Source organism: Corvus hawaiiensis, chromosome Z, assembly GCF_020740725.1.
Source record: "Corvus hawaiiensis isolate bCorHaw1 chromosome Z, bCorHaw1.pri.cur, whole genome shotgun sequence".
Taxonomy (NCBI): Eukaryota; Metazoa; Chordata; class Aves; order Passeriformes; family Corvidae; genus Corvus; species Corvus hawaiiensis.
In genome coordinates, this window is record NC_063255.1 from 20,279,182 (window position 1) to 20,295,585 (window position 16,404).

At 35.0% G+C, this 16,404-nt stretch overlaps 1 protein-coding gene across 2 annotated transcripts in view; it reads left to right on the forward strand.

Moving 5' to 3' along the window:
* Positions 1-16,404, forward strand: part of PIK3C3 (phosphatidylinositol 3-kinase catalytic subunit type 3) — a 67,211-nt gene that overhangs the window by 20,173 nt on the left and 30,634 nt on the right. For both annotated transcript variants that reach the window (XM_048291407.1, XM_048291408.1), the window contains 11 exons: positions 770-924; positions 2,148-2,235; positions 3,451-3,518; positions 6,533-6,638; positions 7,518-7,634; positions 9,165-9,296; positions 11,360-11,488; positions 11,820-11,889; positions 12,467-12,531; positions 14,808-14,892; positions 15,996-16,070. In XM_048291407.1, coding sequence (XP_048147364.1) covers positions 770-924; positions 2,148-2,235; positions 3,451-3,518; positions 6,533-6,638; positions 7,518-7,634; positions 9,165-9,296; positions 11,360-11,488; positions 11,820-11,889; positions 12,467-12,531; positions 14,808-14,892; positions 15,996-16,070 — 1,090 coding nt within the window. The remainder of the gene's footprint in view (positions 1-769; positions 925-2,147; positions 2,236-3,450; positions 3,519-6,532; positions 6,639-7,517; positions 7,635-9,164; positions 9,297-11,359; positions 11,489-11,819; positions 11,890-12,466; positions 12,532-14,807; positions 14,893-15,995; positions 16,071-16,404) is intronic.

The following is a 16,404-nucleotide window of genomic DNA, read 5'->3' on the forward strand; positions in this document are numbered from 1 at the left end:
ATTTTGACAGTTAAAAAGAAAAGCAAACCCACATTTGAATGTTTTACCGTAACTCTTGAATCTTTGGCAATCAATAGAGTTTAAAGTAGGGAGCATAAATATATCACATTTTTTCAAGCCTACTTCAGCAGCCAAGGTCATACTGCTTTGGCTTTAAAAATGTACATTTTACAAAGTGTAAGGTAAGGTAACTAAACAGAACAAGTTGAAGAGTAAAAGCAACAAGTTGATTTTAAACAGCAAGTGGTTAAAATTCTGTTCTTCAATCTAAAATAGATTAGATATGTATTTTTTCTCATAGATCCCCCAGCTACACAAAGGATAAAAAACAAATAGTCCATAGGAGAACAGAGAATCTCTGTTCTTGATACCATAGCCTAGATTTTATGCTTGAATTTTAAATTTCTTCTTGTGAGACACAAATTGGAAGCTTTATTCTGTGGATGCTGTAAGCAATTAGTGCTGCTTATCTAAAGAGAATTTTAGCGTAGTAATTGCACTTAAATATTCACTAAATTAGCACTTACTGTCTTTGAGTAACAGAGAATAGTAGAATGATAATTCAGTATTTTTTGGGAGCCAAACTGCATCCAACACCAGTTTTGCTATGGTATATTGCTTGTTACAGAGACATCAGTTTCTGTGTTGTTAGAGGTCACTAAACCCTGACTAAGTTTATCTGTAAATTAGAATTTTGTGAACAGAAGGAGTTCTAGTTTGTTTTGACTGATACCCTTATTTCACTTGGTTTTTTTTTTTCCTAAATGAGGATTTGCTGATGTACCTGCTACAGTTAGTCCAAGCACTGAAATACGAAAACTTTGATGACATAAAGAATGGCTTGGAGCCTAGTAAGAGGGACAGTCAAGGTTCCATGTCAGAAGCGATGACGACATCTGGATCTAATCCTTCAGAAATAGACAGGTAAGAAGCTTAGACTTTGAGCAGAAAGGCAGAAACATGTAACATTCTAAGCCATCAAATTCTTTCTTCTTTTTAGGGGAGAATTGCATATTGAACATGTTATTTTATAATCTGAAACGTTAAAAAAAAACCTAAGAAAACCCCAACAAATCCTGAGCATTCATGAACTGAGTTTTTCCTGATTACACATAGTTCACAGAGCAGTGATGAAGTAGTGGCCTTTGACCTTACTGCACAAAAGGAAGAAAGCTTCTGTAGAGCAACACCGTCGTTGCATCCTTCTGTACTTGCAAAAGTTGTCTTCACTGAAGTTATATGAGGTTCCACTTAGCACTTTCATCAGAGAATGTGGTTCTAAAAGTCCAGTCAGTTTGAAGTGGAAAGAAATTTCATCCTGCTCCTGCAAAAAAAGGTGTGGGGGGAGACTTGTGGAAGCACACTTCCTATATACTTGCAGGAATCCAAAGATACCGAATAAAGTATTAAGCAAAGTGCAAACGAACTTGGTAATGAAAGTCTTCTGTGACTATTTATTACAGATTTTAAGGATTTTTGGTCTTAAGCTTCTAATGACTTGTAACATGAGAGTGTATTTTTTGTGTTAAAATTCTACAGCTTTTCATTGATCTTGCTGCAAAGCTATAAAAGTGAGTGTGGTGGGAAGTGTGCTTTGAGGCTGCAATGATACTTAGATGTTAGGAGAGCTATTTAATTACTTCCTTTCAGGTAAATTCACCATCTGAAAACTTTGCCTTGCAAATAAGCATTTGTCTACTACGTTATGCATAGTTGCATTACAAAGACTAGTGCTTGCAGGTGTTGTGTATTAGCAGTTTCATTTCACAGCATTTGAAAAAAGCTCCTGAAAATGCAGATTTGTTAAATTCCTATCTGTGTCTGCTTATTTTGTATGGAAGATGAAATAAAATGCAAAGTTTGTTGTAAGTGAATGTCCTTCACAGGCATAAACTGTATAGCTTTCTAGGCACAGATTTTTGCTGTTTTCAGGAACTGCAGAACTGCAGCTGCCAAAGTTGCTGTTCACACAGTTTGTTCTGAACCAGGGTTGGGATGATACCTTCAAAGATACTTTTTTTCCAGTTCTCTGAATTTATTATGCTCTGGAAGTGAAATTCATTGCGATTTCCATGCATGCTCCCTGGCCCCCAAGCAAGAACTTTGAAACTTTGAATCATGCCAATTACATGCTTTCCTTTGTGTAGTTCCCAGATTATGAGTCCTATTCCACCTGTTTCTTCTCCACCTCTTACTTCTAAGACAAAAGAGCTTGCAGAAAATGAAAACCTTGATGTAAGTCAGATGATTTACCTTGTATTTATTGTACTTTTCTAGTGACCTGGTACTGTTTCTTGCTTTTGTTTGTGAATATTTGGATCCTTTGGGTGTATCTTCCTGAATATTTAAAGTGCCCAAAGAATATAAATTAAAAGTAAATGCCACGAAAATAGCAATAGCTTAACTGATTTTTTTTTACAGGGCGTCTATTTATGTACATGATCACAGTATCCAAAATTGGGGGACTGGAAATTGAACTCTTCGTGAAATTAAAGTACTCTTCTATAAAGGAGAAAATTACAGCAAAGGCTATCACATACTGATTAGACAATGACAACTGCATGTGTTCGAGGTGTTTTAAAACAGTCTTTTAATAGAAAACAGTTGTCCAAATATTCCAATCTCTGCAATCTGTTCTTTCTGTAGCCATATTCTTTGGCATGTCATCCTTTTTGAACCTAAGTGAGACACTGTGTTGATTTACTTCTGCCAAGGACTATATTTGGTTTATCCCAGAAGTAGACAAGTAATAGGAATGGGACTGGAGGAAGGGAGAGATAGAAGGTAAAGATATTTTGAGGGAATTTGGTTTTAATCTGATATGTGGATTAATTGGTCTTTGAACTAAAGATCCACTCCCTGTTGCAAATTGTCCTATTTGAGTCGTAATATTGCATAGAAAATAAACCTCAAATTCAGCATATCAGTAAAGATACACAGATTTCTTGCTAGCTGGACTATTACACCTTAAAGAAGCAGCTAAATGCTGTGTATCCTATACAGATTTCTTAAAACATAGAACACCTTCAAGATTGTTAGATGCTCTGGATACAAAACAGAATGGGAAATCTCTTTGGGGACTGAATTTTACAGCATTTACAGCAAGACGTAATGGCATAGGAAGAAAGAGTAACATAAATAGAAATTACATTAAAGGTTTCTTTTTGGAGAACATTGTGCTTTTTATATGTTGATAAATACATCACTGGAGTAGCAGACCTTTTACTTATAGTGGTGTTGCTGGATCTAAAGTAATATTTAAACTAATATGATTTAAATATTAGGTTGGATTGGACTCATATTCTAGAAGGGAATATATCTCTCACAACTCCTACATTTACTTGGTGTTTTTCCTTAACTTTGTCTCTCTCTCAGATGCTTAGATTTCTTTATAACATTTTTTTGGTTTTTTTTGTTTTTTTTTTTTTTCTGTTCTTAAATCCCTTCCAGCAAGACCTTTGCACTTTCTTGATATCACGGGCATGCAAAAATTCCACGTTGGCAAACTACTTGTACTGGTATGTTAGAAACTGTTTATTTATACTGTATCAACATGTAACTGAAATCAAAGCTATAATGCCCAGAAGGATGCTCAGCAAAAGATGACCTGTCTTGAGAGCTTCAGAATCTCAGTTTTTGTCAGGGTGAAGTAGTAGATTTAAAACAACATGCATTTGAACATGGTAATTTATAAAAGGAGGCTTTAAAAATGCAGAAATATGCTTTAGTGTTACACAAAAGAAGGTGATGTTTAGGACATTAGGTTACAGTGTTACAAAAAGCAGCCTGTGTTAAAAGTTTCATTCAAGTTGTCTGTGGTATTGGGGCAGAGATTAAGTTTACCTTTGCGCTGCTTTGCTGTCTGTGTGCTTGTAATTTTTTGTGCTTATAATTTGTTGGCTAGAATAATGAAGTTATGCACTTAAATATTAATAAAAGGTGTATTTTATGAAGGTTCATAAAGCACTGATTTTTTTGTTGTAACCTAATTTTTTTTTTCCATTTGTGATTATGAGCACAAACAAAATGTCATTGCATACATGCATTCTTAAGGGTAAGAAGTTGTAATTATTAGGTCATCTATACAGTAGAGAGGTAGGATTGCTTAGCTTTAGGATCTTGTCTCATCTCAGTGGTTTAAGAATTAAATTAGATGCCTGAACTAGTAATCTGCAAGCCTTCCAAGCAAGCATTTGCAGGTAGGAATTTTCTCATTTGAAGCAAGCTGAGATGAGTAGAGCTGTATTGTGTGAAAGTGTCTGTCTGTGTGTGTACTAATGTACAAATATCTGCATGTGCACAATATTCACAGCTATTTACTTGTATATACACATGTATTTTAAAAGCAAGAGCTTAGGTACCTTTTACATGGCTAAACCTAAGTCATATGATTCTCATTTGTGACTTTCATAGCTTCATCAAATAACTAAAAATGCTAATGCATATAATCATATTTTAGTGTGCTAAGAGCATTAACCACAGATAAGCTGTGAATTGGAAACTAAGTGTGATATGTGATGTAAACATAGCAAACTGTTCTTATAAAATTCTCACAAGAAACCTATAAACTATGCTGAGAGATTCTATTTATAACTTTTTAAGTTTTATTGTTTAATTATTTTTAGTAAGTGGAATTTTAAGACATTTAAGTTCATGACCTATGTACATTTGCAAACAGTAGTTATTTCTGTTGCAGTGGTCAAAGATCATGCTGGGCTTCATTAAAAATTGTTATTAAATATAAATGATTAAAATAATTGCAGGCTGAATTGGTGTGAGTAGAATCCAAGTGCTTGACCTAATCAAATATTCTTCATTAAGATAAGAGTTGGTATCTTAGCTTATTTTCTATCAGGGTGATAGAAACTATTCTCTTGCATTTCATACAACATCTCAGACACTCAGTCTACAGAAAGTTCAAATGTCCATAACTCTGAAGTTTTTGACATATGACTTAAAAAAATTCAACAAAACACCCAAGAAAAGTCTACCAAGACAAAAACTCTAGTCAATTTATTCTTTGTTTTCTTTCCAGACATCTCAATTTCTCAGTGACAAAATACAGATGTTGCAGCCACTGTTTAAGGTGACGCAGCCATAAATCCTCATGGCTGCTGATCAATTGTATGTTTCAACTATCCAGACACAGCATGCACCTGAAATAATCAATGGAAGAAGTACAATAACCCTTGAAAATGAAACCTTGTGTTCAGTCACTTGTCATTGTAAAGCTATCCTGTCCTTTAACAGTGGCCTCAGAAGTCAGTGCTACTGCTTTTTCTGACACCTACCCAAGTATGAAGCATTACTCTTAACTCCTTGTTTCAGGATAGCTTTGAGAAACTGTCCAGGGCTTTTTAAAAAATGAAGATTAAAATGGCATGTTTCAATTCATTACTTCCCCTTTTCCTTGAAGTTTAGATGCACAGACTTTGTAAAATACAGACTTTTATACACGTATTGGTGAGGGAACAGTTTATAACAGTGCATTAGCAAAGCCCTAGAAGGAATCTTTAGTTACAGATTTCATTGGTTATACACATGGAATAAGTTACATTTGCCTTATTTTAGTGGATGTAATATATTGTGCATTTATAAATAAGACTACTCAAATCTGATCAGCTGCACATGACAGACCTCTAGTCTTGTCTCACAGTTACTCTGTCACAAAGAGATTCTGCACAAGTACATAAGGAAGGTGTAATTCTTGATGACAGTGTTAACGTCCAAGAGAATGTCCTGAATTAGTCACTTTTGAATCCAAATGCAGTGTTTGAAAATTGACTGAAATGCTAATTTCCTCATTTTTTTAACAGTGTTTATTATACGTTTTTACTTTATTATATGTTTATTGCATGTTTTTGCTGGGTAGTATTAGGAGATACATTGGCCAACAGAAAGACGACCTTCAATACATAGCTACTTTTTTCTTGTCAGTGCTGCAAGTAGAAATTTACACAAAAGCATTCCAAATGACTGCTTAACATCAAAATAAATTTTCAGTATAAGTGTTCCAGATTGTACTATTAAGTTTTGTATCTGATTCATAATTTTAATAATGGAAACTGGCATGTAGACTCTGTGGAGCTGCTTTAGGAACAATACCTCTCCTTCCACTGTTTCTAATGGTAAAACAGGGAGCAGGTGGGGTGAGATTCTCCTTGTATTGCAGGTACTCTTGAATAGCAAGTTTGCAGCCACTACATTATGTACAGGTGGTATCACAGTGGAAAACATGCTCAGTTGTACTTCTTGTCTGTAGTGTTCATAAGATTTGGACTTCAGGCATGTCATCTTTGAGTGATGACACTTTACTGTAAGTGAAAAACCGCAGAAACTTTTATAGACTCTCCTGATCCAAACGGAATTTGGGGCTGTGCAGTTTGGAAGAGTGCAGCTGTTACTTGAGCTAAAGATCTCATTCAAAGATTGTCTTAATTTTTATCAGGTCTATAATACAGGGCTACTGTGTTTCACTCAAATTGTGTAGCTCCAAGAGTATGGTATAAATGGGGTTGTTTTTATGCTGCAGGTATGTAATAGTGGAGTGTGAAGACCAAGATACTCAGCAGAGGGACCCAAAGACTCATGAAATGTACTTAAACGTGATGAGAAGGTTCAGTCAGGCTTTGCTGAAGGTAACGCTTCTGTGTAAGGAAGTATGTAATGGCCTGGGATAGTAATTCATTTAAAAGGTGAAGGTGTCTAAGAGGATGAGTTGGGTTTTTTTGTGTATGTATGTCACACGCCATAATAAAAGCTTCCACTTCTGCTTGAATTTTGAATTTGTAGTAAGCTGAAGAAACTCCCAAAAAGGAAAAGAACAAATTTGAGAACTCTTTTCTTTTCTTTTGCTTGTTCCTGTTAGTAACATACTGGTTCTAAAACCCTCTGCCTTACATTGGATCTAAAACCTTCTAAAAGCCTTGTGTAATCATTGTGGTTTGTTTACTATTTATTTGTTGGAAACTCTTGTCCTTGAAGTGTGAATGGAGAGGCCGATCGGGAACTCTGAAACAGCAATTGCTGTTCTGTGTGTCGGCAGCAGAGGGTGCTGGAGGAGCGGGGAAAAAAAGCGAAAACAAAGCTGGAAAAACGTGTGTGAATTGGAAGTTTTACTTTGTAGCAGATATGCAGTCTTCCCTGATTTTCATCTCTCTCACACTTAGTGTTACTATTTCCAATTTTAGGGGAGTTACTTGAATCTACGCTTCATAAGAATGTTTCGTACTTATCCTTACTAACTTACTTTGGCTGTGTGAATAGTTTTGTCATGCATGACTGTTCACTACTGAAATTGTTGAAGCAAATTGAAGTGCACTGTTAGGTCAGATAATTGATTGCCATCTACAGTGACTGTGATTGTATTTTACAGAAAATACCTTTTGAATTGACAGGAAATTGATCATTATTCACTTAATCTCTTAAAAGCCCAAAGGTCTAAGAAAAAAGGAATGATTTCTAGATAAAATAATTATGGAACAAGGAACTAATTTTGTTTCTTTTCATTCTCTTAGGGTGATAAGTCTGTCAGAGTTATGCGCTCGCTGTTGGCAGCCCAGCAGACATTTGTAGATCGCTTGGTTCATGTAATGAAGGCAGTGCAGCGTGAAAGTGGGAATCGTAAGAAAAAGGTAACTAAAGGATTGGAAAGCCTGTCTGTGGCTTGAATTTGAAAATGGGTAGGAATGTTAGCCTTTCATTAAAGTTCCTTAGCGCTGAGATTTATAACAGATGTCCACCATTCTGTACTAATTTTGGTTAACTGTAAGCAAACTTTGGAAAGTTTTTCGTAGTTCAAAGTTCCAATGTGTTTTCGAAGTTTGAAGATAGAAAACAGAAGAGGCCCTTGAGAACACTCTTGGGATATTTTGGCAAAAGAAAGATATGCAAATAATTAAATAGTTGATGATATAACTGAACATGTTGTGGGGGACATGGGAAAGTATCAGGTTATTGTAATGTGTGTAATATGCCAGGATAGATAGTGAAAATCAGTTAGCAGCAAGGTTTTGTTTGTTCCAAGAGCAACAAAACTGTTCTTCTATAAGGTATTTATCAGAACTCTGCTTTCTATTGGGTCTTGAGGAAAAGACTTTCTATTACACATACATTTGAAGAAACTTTGTCCTTCTTAGCTGAAGTGTTTTGAGTGAACCTGACAGGCGGGTATGGGAAGGAAATGGAAATGTCAGAGGAATTTCTGTTTGTGTATATATTACCTTTTCCTTTGACACACATCAGTATTTTTAAACATGGATGTTTCAGCGTGATGATTTCTTTAAATGTATGGGGTGTATTTATATAGAAAAATAAAACACTTATTAACAAAAGTGAGACAACTTGTTTTGTGTATCAGTAGCAAAGGCTAAAAGAGGAGGAGGACTTTCCAATTTGTAAGATTCTATTTTCTGCTTGTGCAATACATTGGTAGTGTTCAGCTTATATTCTTTTAGGAAATTTCTGTAGAACTAAGAAACACTTGGCTTTTACTTTCAGACTGCAACCTAGCTAGCAACAATTAACCACCAGAAGTATTCCTAACAGTTGTGGGCCTCTTGGTGTCTGTTTGTGTCTGTTATATTCAGTAAAGGAAAAAGCTAGAGATGTTCATGTATTCAACCTTTACTATGTAGGGCACCAAGTGTAAAGCACTCAAAAATTGATGAGTGTTGTGTTTCTGGTAACTACAGATGTAGGAATGTAGAGCAAGCCTGGAAATCAGATTAGTGCAGGCTATTGGCTATTTGGTTCCTTGGTGGTAGGGAATTCCTTGGTGGAATCGAGGGATATAAAGTTTCTGAGTTAGACTTGAATCAATTGCTGAAGCATAACTAACATTTAATTTTGGTATGGAAAACAAATCATCCTGTGGTTTGTGCAGGCAATTTAGAAATTAATTTTTCTAATACTATTGTCTCTGGAACTTAGAAAATTTCTTGACTGTACTAACACTACATGGAATATCTCCTTTCTTATTGATATTACTAAAAGTAGAGAGTTTTTATTTTCCTGGATTTTATGAGTGAAACCTTGATTCTTTGTGCATATAAAGAATTGAATATTTGTTAGTAATGCATCCTTTGTTTATGGACTTTATATATACCTAATATGTATTTTATGTTTTGTGGGTTTTTTTCTTAAACAAATTTTCATTCTTGTAGAATGAGAGGCTTCAGGCATTGTTAGCTGATAATGAAAAGATGAATTTAGCAGATATGGAACTTATTCCACTTCCTCTGGAACCTCAGGTGAAAATTAAAGGAATAATCCCTGAAAAAGCTACACTCTTCAAGGTAAATGAGATCTTCTGAATAGCTGAAATACAAACAAATCTTGTGAGCACTGAGCTTAGAAACATCAGTTGAAATATTTAAAGGGACAGAAATAGTCAAGGCAAAATGCAACTGTAGCATGCTCTTAAAGTGGTTAAACAACTCCTTATTTTGTTTTTCAGTTTAAAGTTTTTAACTTTAAAGCAGCTTTTATAAGAGTGATACAGATTATGAAGTTCAGAATTTCCCTGAATTTTGTTCCTGTGTTCAACAGGAGTACCGCTTTAAGATCAAAATCATGCAAATCAAGGCAGGTGTGCTGTGTCTCATTTAGATCTGTGGGTCTGTTCCATTGCTAAATAAAGCTTAAGTTCATAGAGAGTGGAAAGCACTAAGGTGGTCTATTTTATGCAGTTGCAGTGAGTTGACAGGTAAATCCTGTGGCCCCATGATTGGTAAATCCTTAAACCAAATTGTAGCAGCTGCTTGTGACCATAAAATAGCTGATGTAGTGTTGAAAGGGCTGTGGTTATTTTGTTTATTTTACTGCTTGAAATGTAAGTTAATGTTTGCAGTGTAAGTTATTAGCTGTGCTCAGTGGTGTTGGACCTTTTTATAACTTTGTGTTCAGTTCCTGTAGGTGACTGCAGTCTAATTTTAAGATGACCAAAATTTGCCATACCAGTCACTCCTACATCCAGGAGGACTTCGCCAGCTGAAAAATTCATACAGGCTGCTGTGACAGCCAGTGTTAATCTGTCATCTCTGATAGGTCCTGAATTTATTATGTGCAGTAGCTTCATAAGGCTGCTTATTATAATTTGACTGTGTTATAATTTGAGTTTACTTAAAATCAGAAGTGAATCTTTTTTGCATAGTTTTCTACCAGTTTTAGCTTGCATCTCTCTATACCTAGTTATAGTCCATTTGAAGGATAGGCTTCTGCAGTTGCATGCTCTTGCACCTTTGGTTGGAGGCAACATTGAAAAGATTTTGTCAGGAAAGCAAACTTTTGCAAACTCGAGTCATCGTTTTGTGCGAGTATGATTTAAGAGCTGGGGAAAGAATGTGGACAAAAAGATTGCTGGAACAGCAACTGAATGTTTCCTATCAATAATAATAGCTGAAATTCCTCAGGACAAATTCAAGGCAGTCTTTTACATATTGGTCTTCTGTAACTATGCAAAAAATGTAGGACCAAAAACATGAGAAGTAATTTGTTTCAAAATCAGATTTTTTTCTTCTCCTAATTCTGAAAGCTCACATAGTTCCATTTAATATCTCATTCTAGCCTATGGCATAAAAACCAAACAGACTTAAAAAGGGAAGAATTATTAATTTTTGGTGCTCTTGGACATCACATTAGCTTTTGTAGGACTATGTAAAGAATAATTTTGCCTTTAATTATGGAATGTAATAATTTTGGAATACCGGTATGAAAATCTAATCCAGCTGCTCAATATTAAACTCTGTATCCTCAATTATTTTTGTTTGGTTTGCTTTGGAGGGAAGTGACTGGGTCAGTTGCAATAGATTGTATCATTCATGTAGGTAATTGATCCCCTTTGACCCATTTTATGCAGAAAAATTGCAAACAATTAAATGGGCTTTCTCAAACAATAAGGTAAAAAGCCATTTTTGCTTTTGCTACATAGATTAAGGAAGCAATTAATTGTTTAAGATGACTTGCCCCTAGGAGTTCTTTCTTCCTTATCCTATAACTGTGTCTCTTTTTGATCTGATCAGTTTAAATTTGTTTCGTTGTGACCTTTTGCATGGTACTTCTTTGTTGATTGTAATTACATGCACGCAGAAAAAAAAATGAATACTTCTGTCCTTTCCTCTTCTGCTACTGTGGTGGTGCAGGAGGGGAGAATGTATCCTTGATAAAAAAGGAACAAAAGCATTAAGGTATTTTTCTTTTTAAAATACAGTTACACTTTTGGTGAGTGGAAATGGTACTCCCTTAACAGCTGAGGCAGCACAAATACAATGCAAATACTTGCATTTCTGAGCTCCATTGTAGCAATGTGTTAATATGAGCACTGCTGTGAACCAGCTTAGTAGAATATTTCTTTTTCCAGAGTGCCTTAATGCCTGCTCAGTTGTTCTTCAAGACAGAAGATGGAGGCAAATATCCTGTAATTTTTAAGCATGGTGATGATTTACGTCAAGATCAACTTATTCTTCAGATTATTTCACTCATGGATAAGGTGAGATTTATCAGTTGACATCTTTGTCGTCCTGTTTTCTTGATTTTCCTTGTCAAAAGCAAGACTGTTAAACTGTGTTAATGCAGCTTATATTGCTAATATGTTCCAGAGTTCTCAGATCTTGGTGGCTTTTTTCTTTTCTTTATAGACATACAATTACCCTGTGTAGATTAAGGAAAAAAAAAAAAAAAAGAATTGCCAAACAGGCTTTCACTCATTATCAGTTTCAGTGAATAACAGTGGAGATCAATGTCCTGTACACATCCTTTTAGTAATAGAATCTGCCTTTCTGTTGAATTCATCTTCGCCTTTGTATATTGCTTTTTTCCAGCTGTTAAGGAAAGAGAATCTGGATTTGAAGTTGACGCCCTATAAAGTGCTGGCAACTAGTACGAAACATGGTATGAATACGTTTATTTCCTAGAAATACAGTATGGAGAAGAATATCTTCCCTGTGTTCTTAGTGTGTAAAAACTCTTGTTACAGTGTAAGCCATGGAAGTAAACAGTCTGAGGCACTACACCTATTCCATAGGTGACTCAAACATTTTCATAAAAGGAGCCTGGTCTGGATTTAGGAGTATGTGACAATGTAGTTATCAATCTTTGCTGCTGGCTTTCTGTGTGATCATGAACAAATAACTTAACACTCTTATTTAGACATCTTTGCATGAAATGGAGGAGAAAAAAAAAATCAAACTTAGCTGCTTTTGGATACATTCTGGATAAATATTTAGGAAAGCCTTCAATTTACTTTAATCATCTCTTATCCTGAAAATTTGTAACAACACACCTTGTGCAAGTTAATTTGGTGTTAATGACAAGTTGTTTTAAAAATACTGAAAGCAGGAGATTGGAACGTGGGAAAAAAGTGAGGTTTTTTGCCTATGAGAAGCAGTGGAATGACTGTGTATTAGTTCTGTCCATTCATAAACATGTATTACAGAGTAGCTTGAAAGTTGGCTGTTTTCTGTCACAGGTTTCATGCAGTTTATTCCGTCAGTACCAGTTGCAGAAGTTCTTGCTACTGAGGAAACTATACAGGTAGGTGATGGGGGAGTTGTAAATTGTCTTCTGATCAAACAGTGTGAGCTGAAGGCTTAGATCTTGTGCAAAATTCTTTCAGTCTCTCAGGTGATTCTTTGGTCTGTTAGAAGACATATTACAGCTGGAAACATTTGGGGTTCTTACAGCAGATGTTTAACTTTAAAAGGGTGTACATAAATGCTCACTTGAGTGTCTCATGTTCTAAAAGTAGCACTATTTAAATAAATTACAATGGAGTTTAGTTATGATATTGAAATCCCAGCGTTGTCATAATGATGAGTGGAATACACCTGACACGTTTTTCTGCATGTTTTCAGAATGTTTGTCTTTCATTCATTACTTTTGACATTGTCAAAATTAATTTTGATTAATTTTTTAATTTTTTGGATGAAACAACTAAATAATTCATTAATATAATTTCTGAAGCTTGTTTTCCTGCAAAAGTGGATGTATAGGTGCTGTAACTTGGTTTTGTTAGCAGATTTTCTTAATTCTCATGGAGTTGAGTGGAGACACATAACTAAATAGTAGCACACAAAACTTACTGGTTTCAAGCACAGCACACCAGCTAGGTAAAACATACCAAACATATCCAGCACACAGCTGGATAAAAACATACCAAATTGCTATATGAGGTGAGTAGCTGATAGGTTTTTTAATGAAAATAGAGCATATTTATTTGGATTTGATTTTTCATGGTAATTTTTTTCTTTTTTGTGGATGGTACTGAAGTTTGTATTTGTAGCTCAGTAACTGTGAGCCAAAGCAAACTAGCTGCAGCTCCTGTGAACTATATCTGTTAAAAATATGAAGATTTAAATTGTTTATCATTTTTCATTATCATTTTCTTAACAAATAAGCTTACCAAACACTTACCACAGTAATGCTTATCACTGGTCAATGACCAGCATCAAGTTGCTTAAATTGTTTTTTTATCTTTCGATTCCACAGAGGTTGTGATAAGGTACATCTGCGCAGTCAATAATCTCACAGATAGTCAAGTGCTTTCTTGACAATCCTCTGTAATCTTGGAAGTGTACTATTCATGATTCAGTCCATTACATGTTTTTATAAAATAGTATGTTTAGAAATGCTTGTGAAACTGTTATTTTTCAATTACTTAAGGCATCATATTATGACTGGAAATAGGTACCCTATTGTTTCAGTTGCTGTGCTGACATAAGGAGCAATATTCCTGTGAAGAATTATTAATCTAAGTAATGTGCCAAAAGAATGAGATTTCCTGTGCTGGGGCATGATTAATATAGCTGGGCATTGTAGGCCAAGGAAATGAAAAGTAATTGAACACTTTTAGGTATTGTGGAAGTTTGGTTCACTCTTTATGAATGTTCATTTTGGATTTCACAGCTGTTCTAGTAAAGATGAGCACTGTATATAAATATTAATTACTAAAAGATTTAAAGCAATTAGTCCAGTACTGCCTGGTAAAACGCACACCTGCATGAAAGAAAAGGTGTTTTGATGTTTCAATGTTACTTACTTTTTATCAACAACCTTAAAATTAAAGTTCATGTTTTAGAAGTTCATAGACATAATTGTCTTAATTTTTCATTATGATTTTAGTCACATACCATTCAGGGGACTACCATGTTCCTCTTAGAGTGCTTCCTTAGATTTTGCTTACTGGAAGAAACTTTGCTTAGGCTTGGATATAATTGAGTTTTCTTTTAATCAAGAAGGTTAAGAGTTTTCTTACGGCTGATGGGAGGATTGTTTTGCCCTGTCCACATTTCACAGGAAATTTGAGTTTTCCATTTGATGACTTAGGCTTATTTTCTTTCTAAACTCAGTAGCAGCAGTTGGTTTTATTGAGGAATAGGGAGATATATAAGGATGATAAACCCTGTAAGAGCATGTTGCCCAAATGTAGTTATAAAGCAGGACTGTTAATCCTGTTTTAGTTTTTGTTGATATGACCTAAACAGTTTGCTTTGGAAGTATTGTCACTCATAGTTACTGATCAGTTACTTTTCAGTTCACTCTTAATTTTCTGAAACACTTACTAAAGGAAACTGCTTTTCAATTTCTGTGTCAAGTATAAGAATGTGATGATTGAGACAGAATATAAATAAAGTGATATTAAATTAGATCTTGCTAGGTGTTTTGGGGGTGGTTGTTAGTTTAACAGATTGTAATAAGGGCCATGTGTGGTCTTGATTTAAGTATTTTTTTTTCTAAAGACCCAGTTTCATATCATGTGTGTATGAAGTAACTAATGGAATAAATAAATATCTTCATGGCATTCTCTCCAGAACTTCTTCAGGAAACATGCCCCTAGTGAGACTGGCCCTCATGGAATCAGCGCAGAAGTGATGGACACGTATGTTAAGAGCTGTGGTGAGTTACAGTCTAACAGCTGGTAACTTCTTAGGTGAAGTCTGAGGTGGATGAGGTGTTAAGATATTTCAGTTTAGGTGGCTGCAGACAGGGCACTGTGCATGTGCTTGCTGTCAGAAGTCCTGTGAAAAGAATAATTTTGAGCCTGGCATGTTACACACAAGCCTGCTCTTTGTGGTTCTTGAAGGAGAGTATGAGTTAAATACTCTCTGCTTCTAGCAATAATCTTACCTCTGCCCACTCTGCATTGTGAGTTGGGGTCTTCAGAATGCAGGGACATGTTAAGCATTTAGATAATGATAAATCATCTGTATCAAAATTCTAATTGGTTTTGAAAATATAAGGTGTTTTGGGGGCTGTGGTTACATTTGTATGACAAGGAAAAATGGTAGTGTAGTTCATGTTCAGTATACGGATGGCCATGTTAAAATACCACATTTGCTGTCTATAAAATTAAAAAAGACTTCCATTCTAACAAAAAAAAAAAAAAGATTATTCAGGTGTCACTCCACAATATCTTTTCCTTTGCCTTTCTCTTTCTGATGGTGCACTCTTCAGAGCTGCTTCAAACTCTTCTGGTTAGTGGGTAAAAGCAACAATTAAAACAGTTTGCTCTTTGTCACTGCTGATCTTGTGAATGCTGCTGACATGTATATCCAGGCTCATATCAATGCCTGTTGCCTGTTTACAGTGGCCTTAAAATATCTTCAGTTCAGAACATATACATTCACTTTGCTCAGAATATTTCACCTTTGTTTGAAGTACCTTAATCCCAATATTGAAAGAATTTAGTCTTTTAGGGTTAGGTATGTAATTGTATAGTAAGTAATTGTATAGTAAGTAATTAGGTAATTGTATAGTAAGAAATTAAAATCTAGGCAGTACAGAATAAGTTTCAGAGTTTTATTACTTCAAATATTCTTCATAGTGCTGATAATCTTGATTATTCTTCACCAGCACCACTCCTGCCCCAAGTCTCTGTGGTATATTTATTGCTAGTAAACTAGAGCTAAGATAATGTAATATGCTGCTGTTAATTGTGTGTAACTTGTTGCTCTCCAAGAAAGGTACTTATATTGATGTTTACAATTTACTTGTTACAGCTGGTTATTGTGTGATTACTTACATCCTTGGAGTTGGAGATAGACATCTGGATAATCTGTTGCTAACAAAAACAGGTAATTCCTTTTAGCAGTATAATTTTATATCCACAGTTGTTTAATTTCTAATGTGTTGCATTTTCCTTGTGAATATAACCCACTGAGTACTGCAGACTAGATTATATTTTAAAATGTAAGTTATATTGTCTCATTTAAGGTAATATTTGCTCCAGTGTGTAAGAAGAAGATGATTTCTTAACTAGAGGAAATGAAGGATGTGAAAATAAAGCTACTTCAACTATTATAATCACTGTTTTGGGATAGAGGGAATTTCAAGTGTTTTCATTGAAAATGAGTTCATGTGTAGCTGCATGAGCTTCACAAAGTTTTGACAAATAACAATTCTTATAGG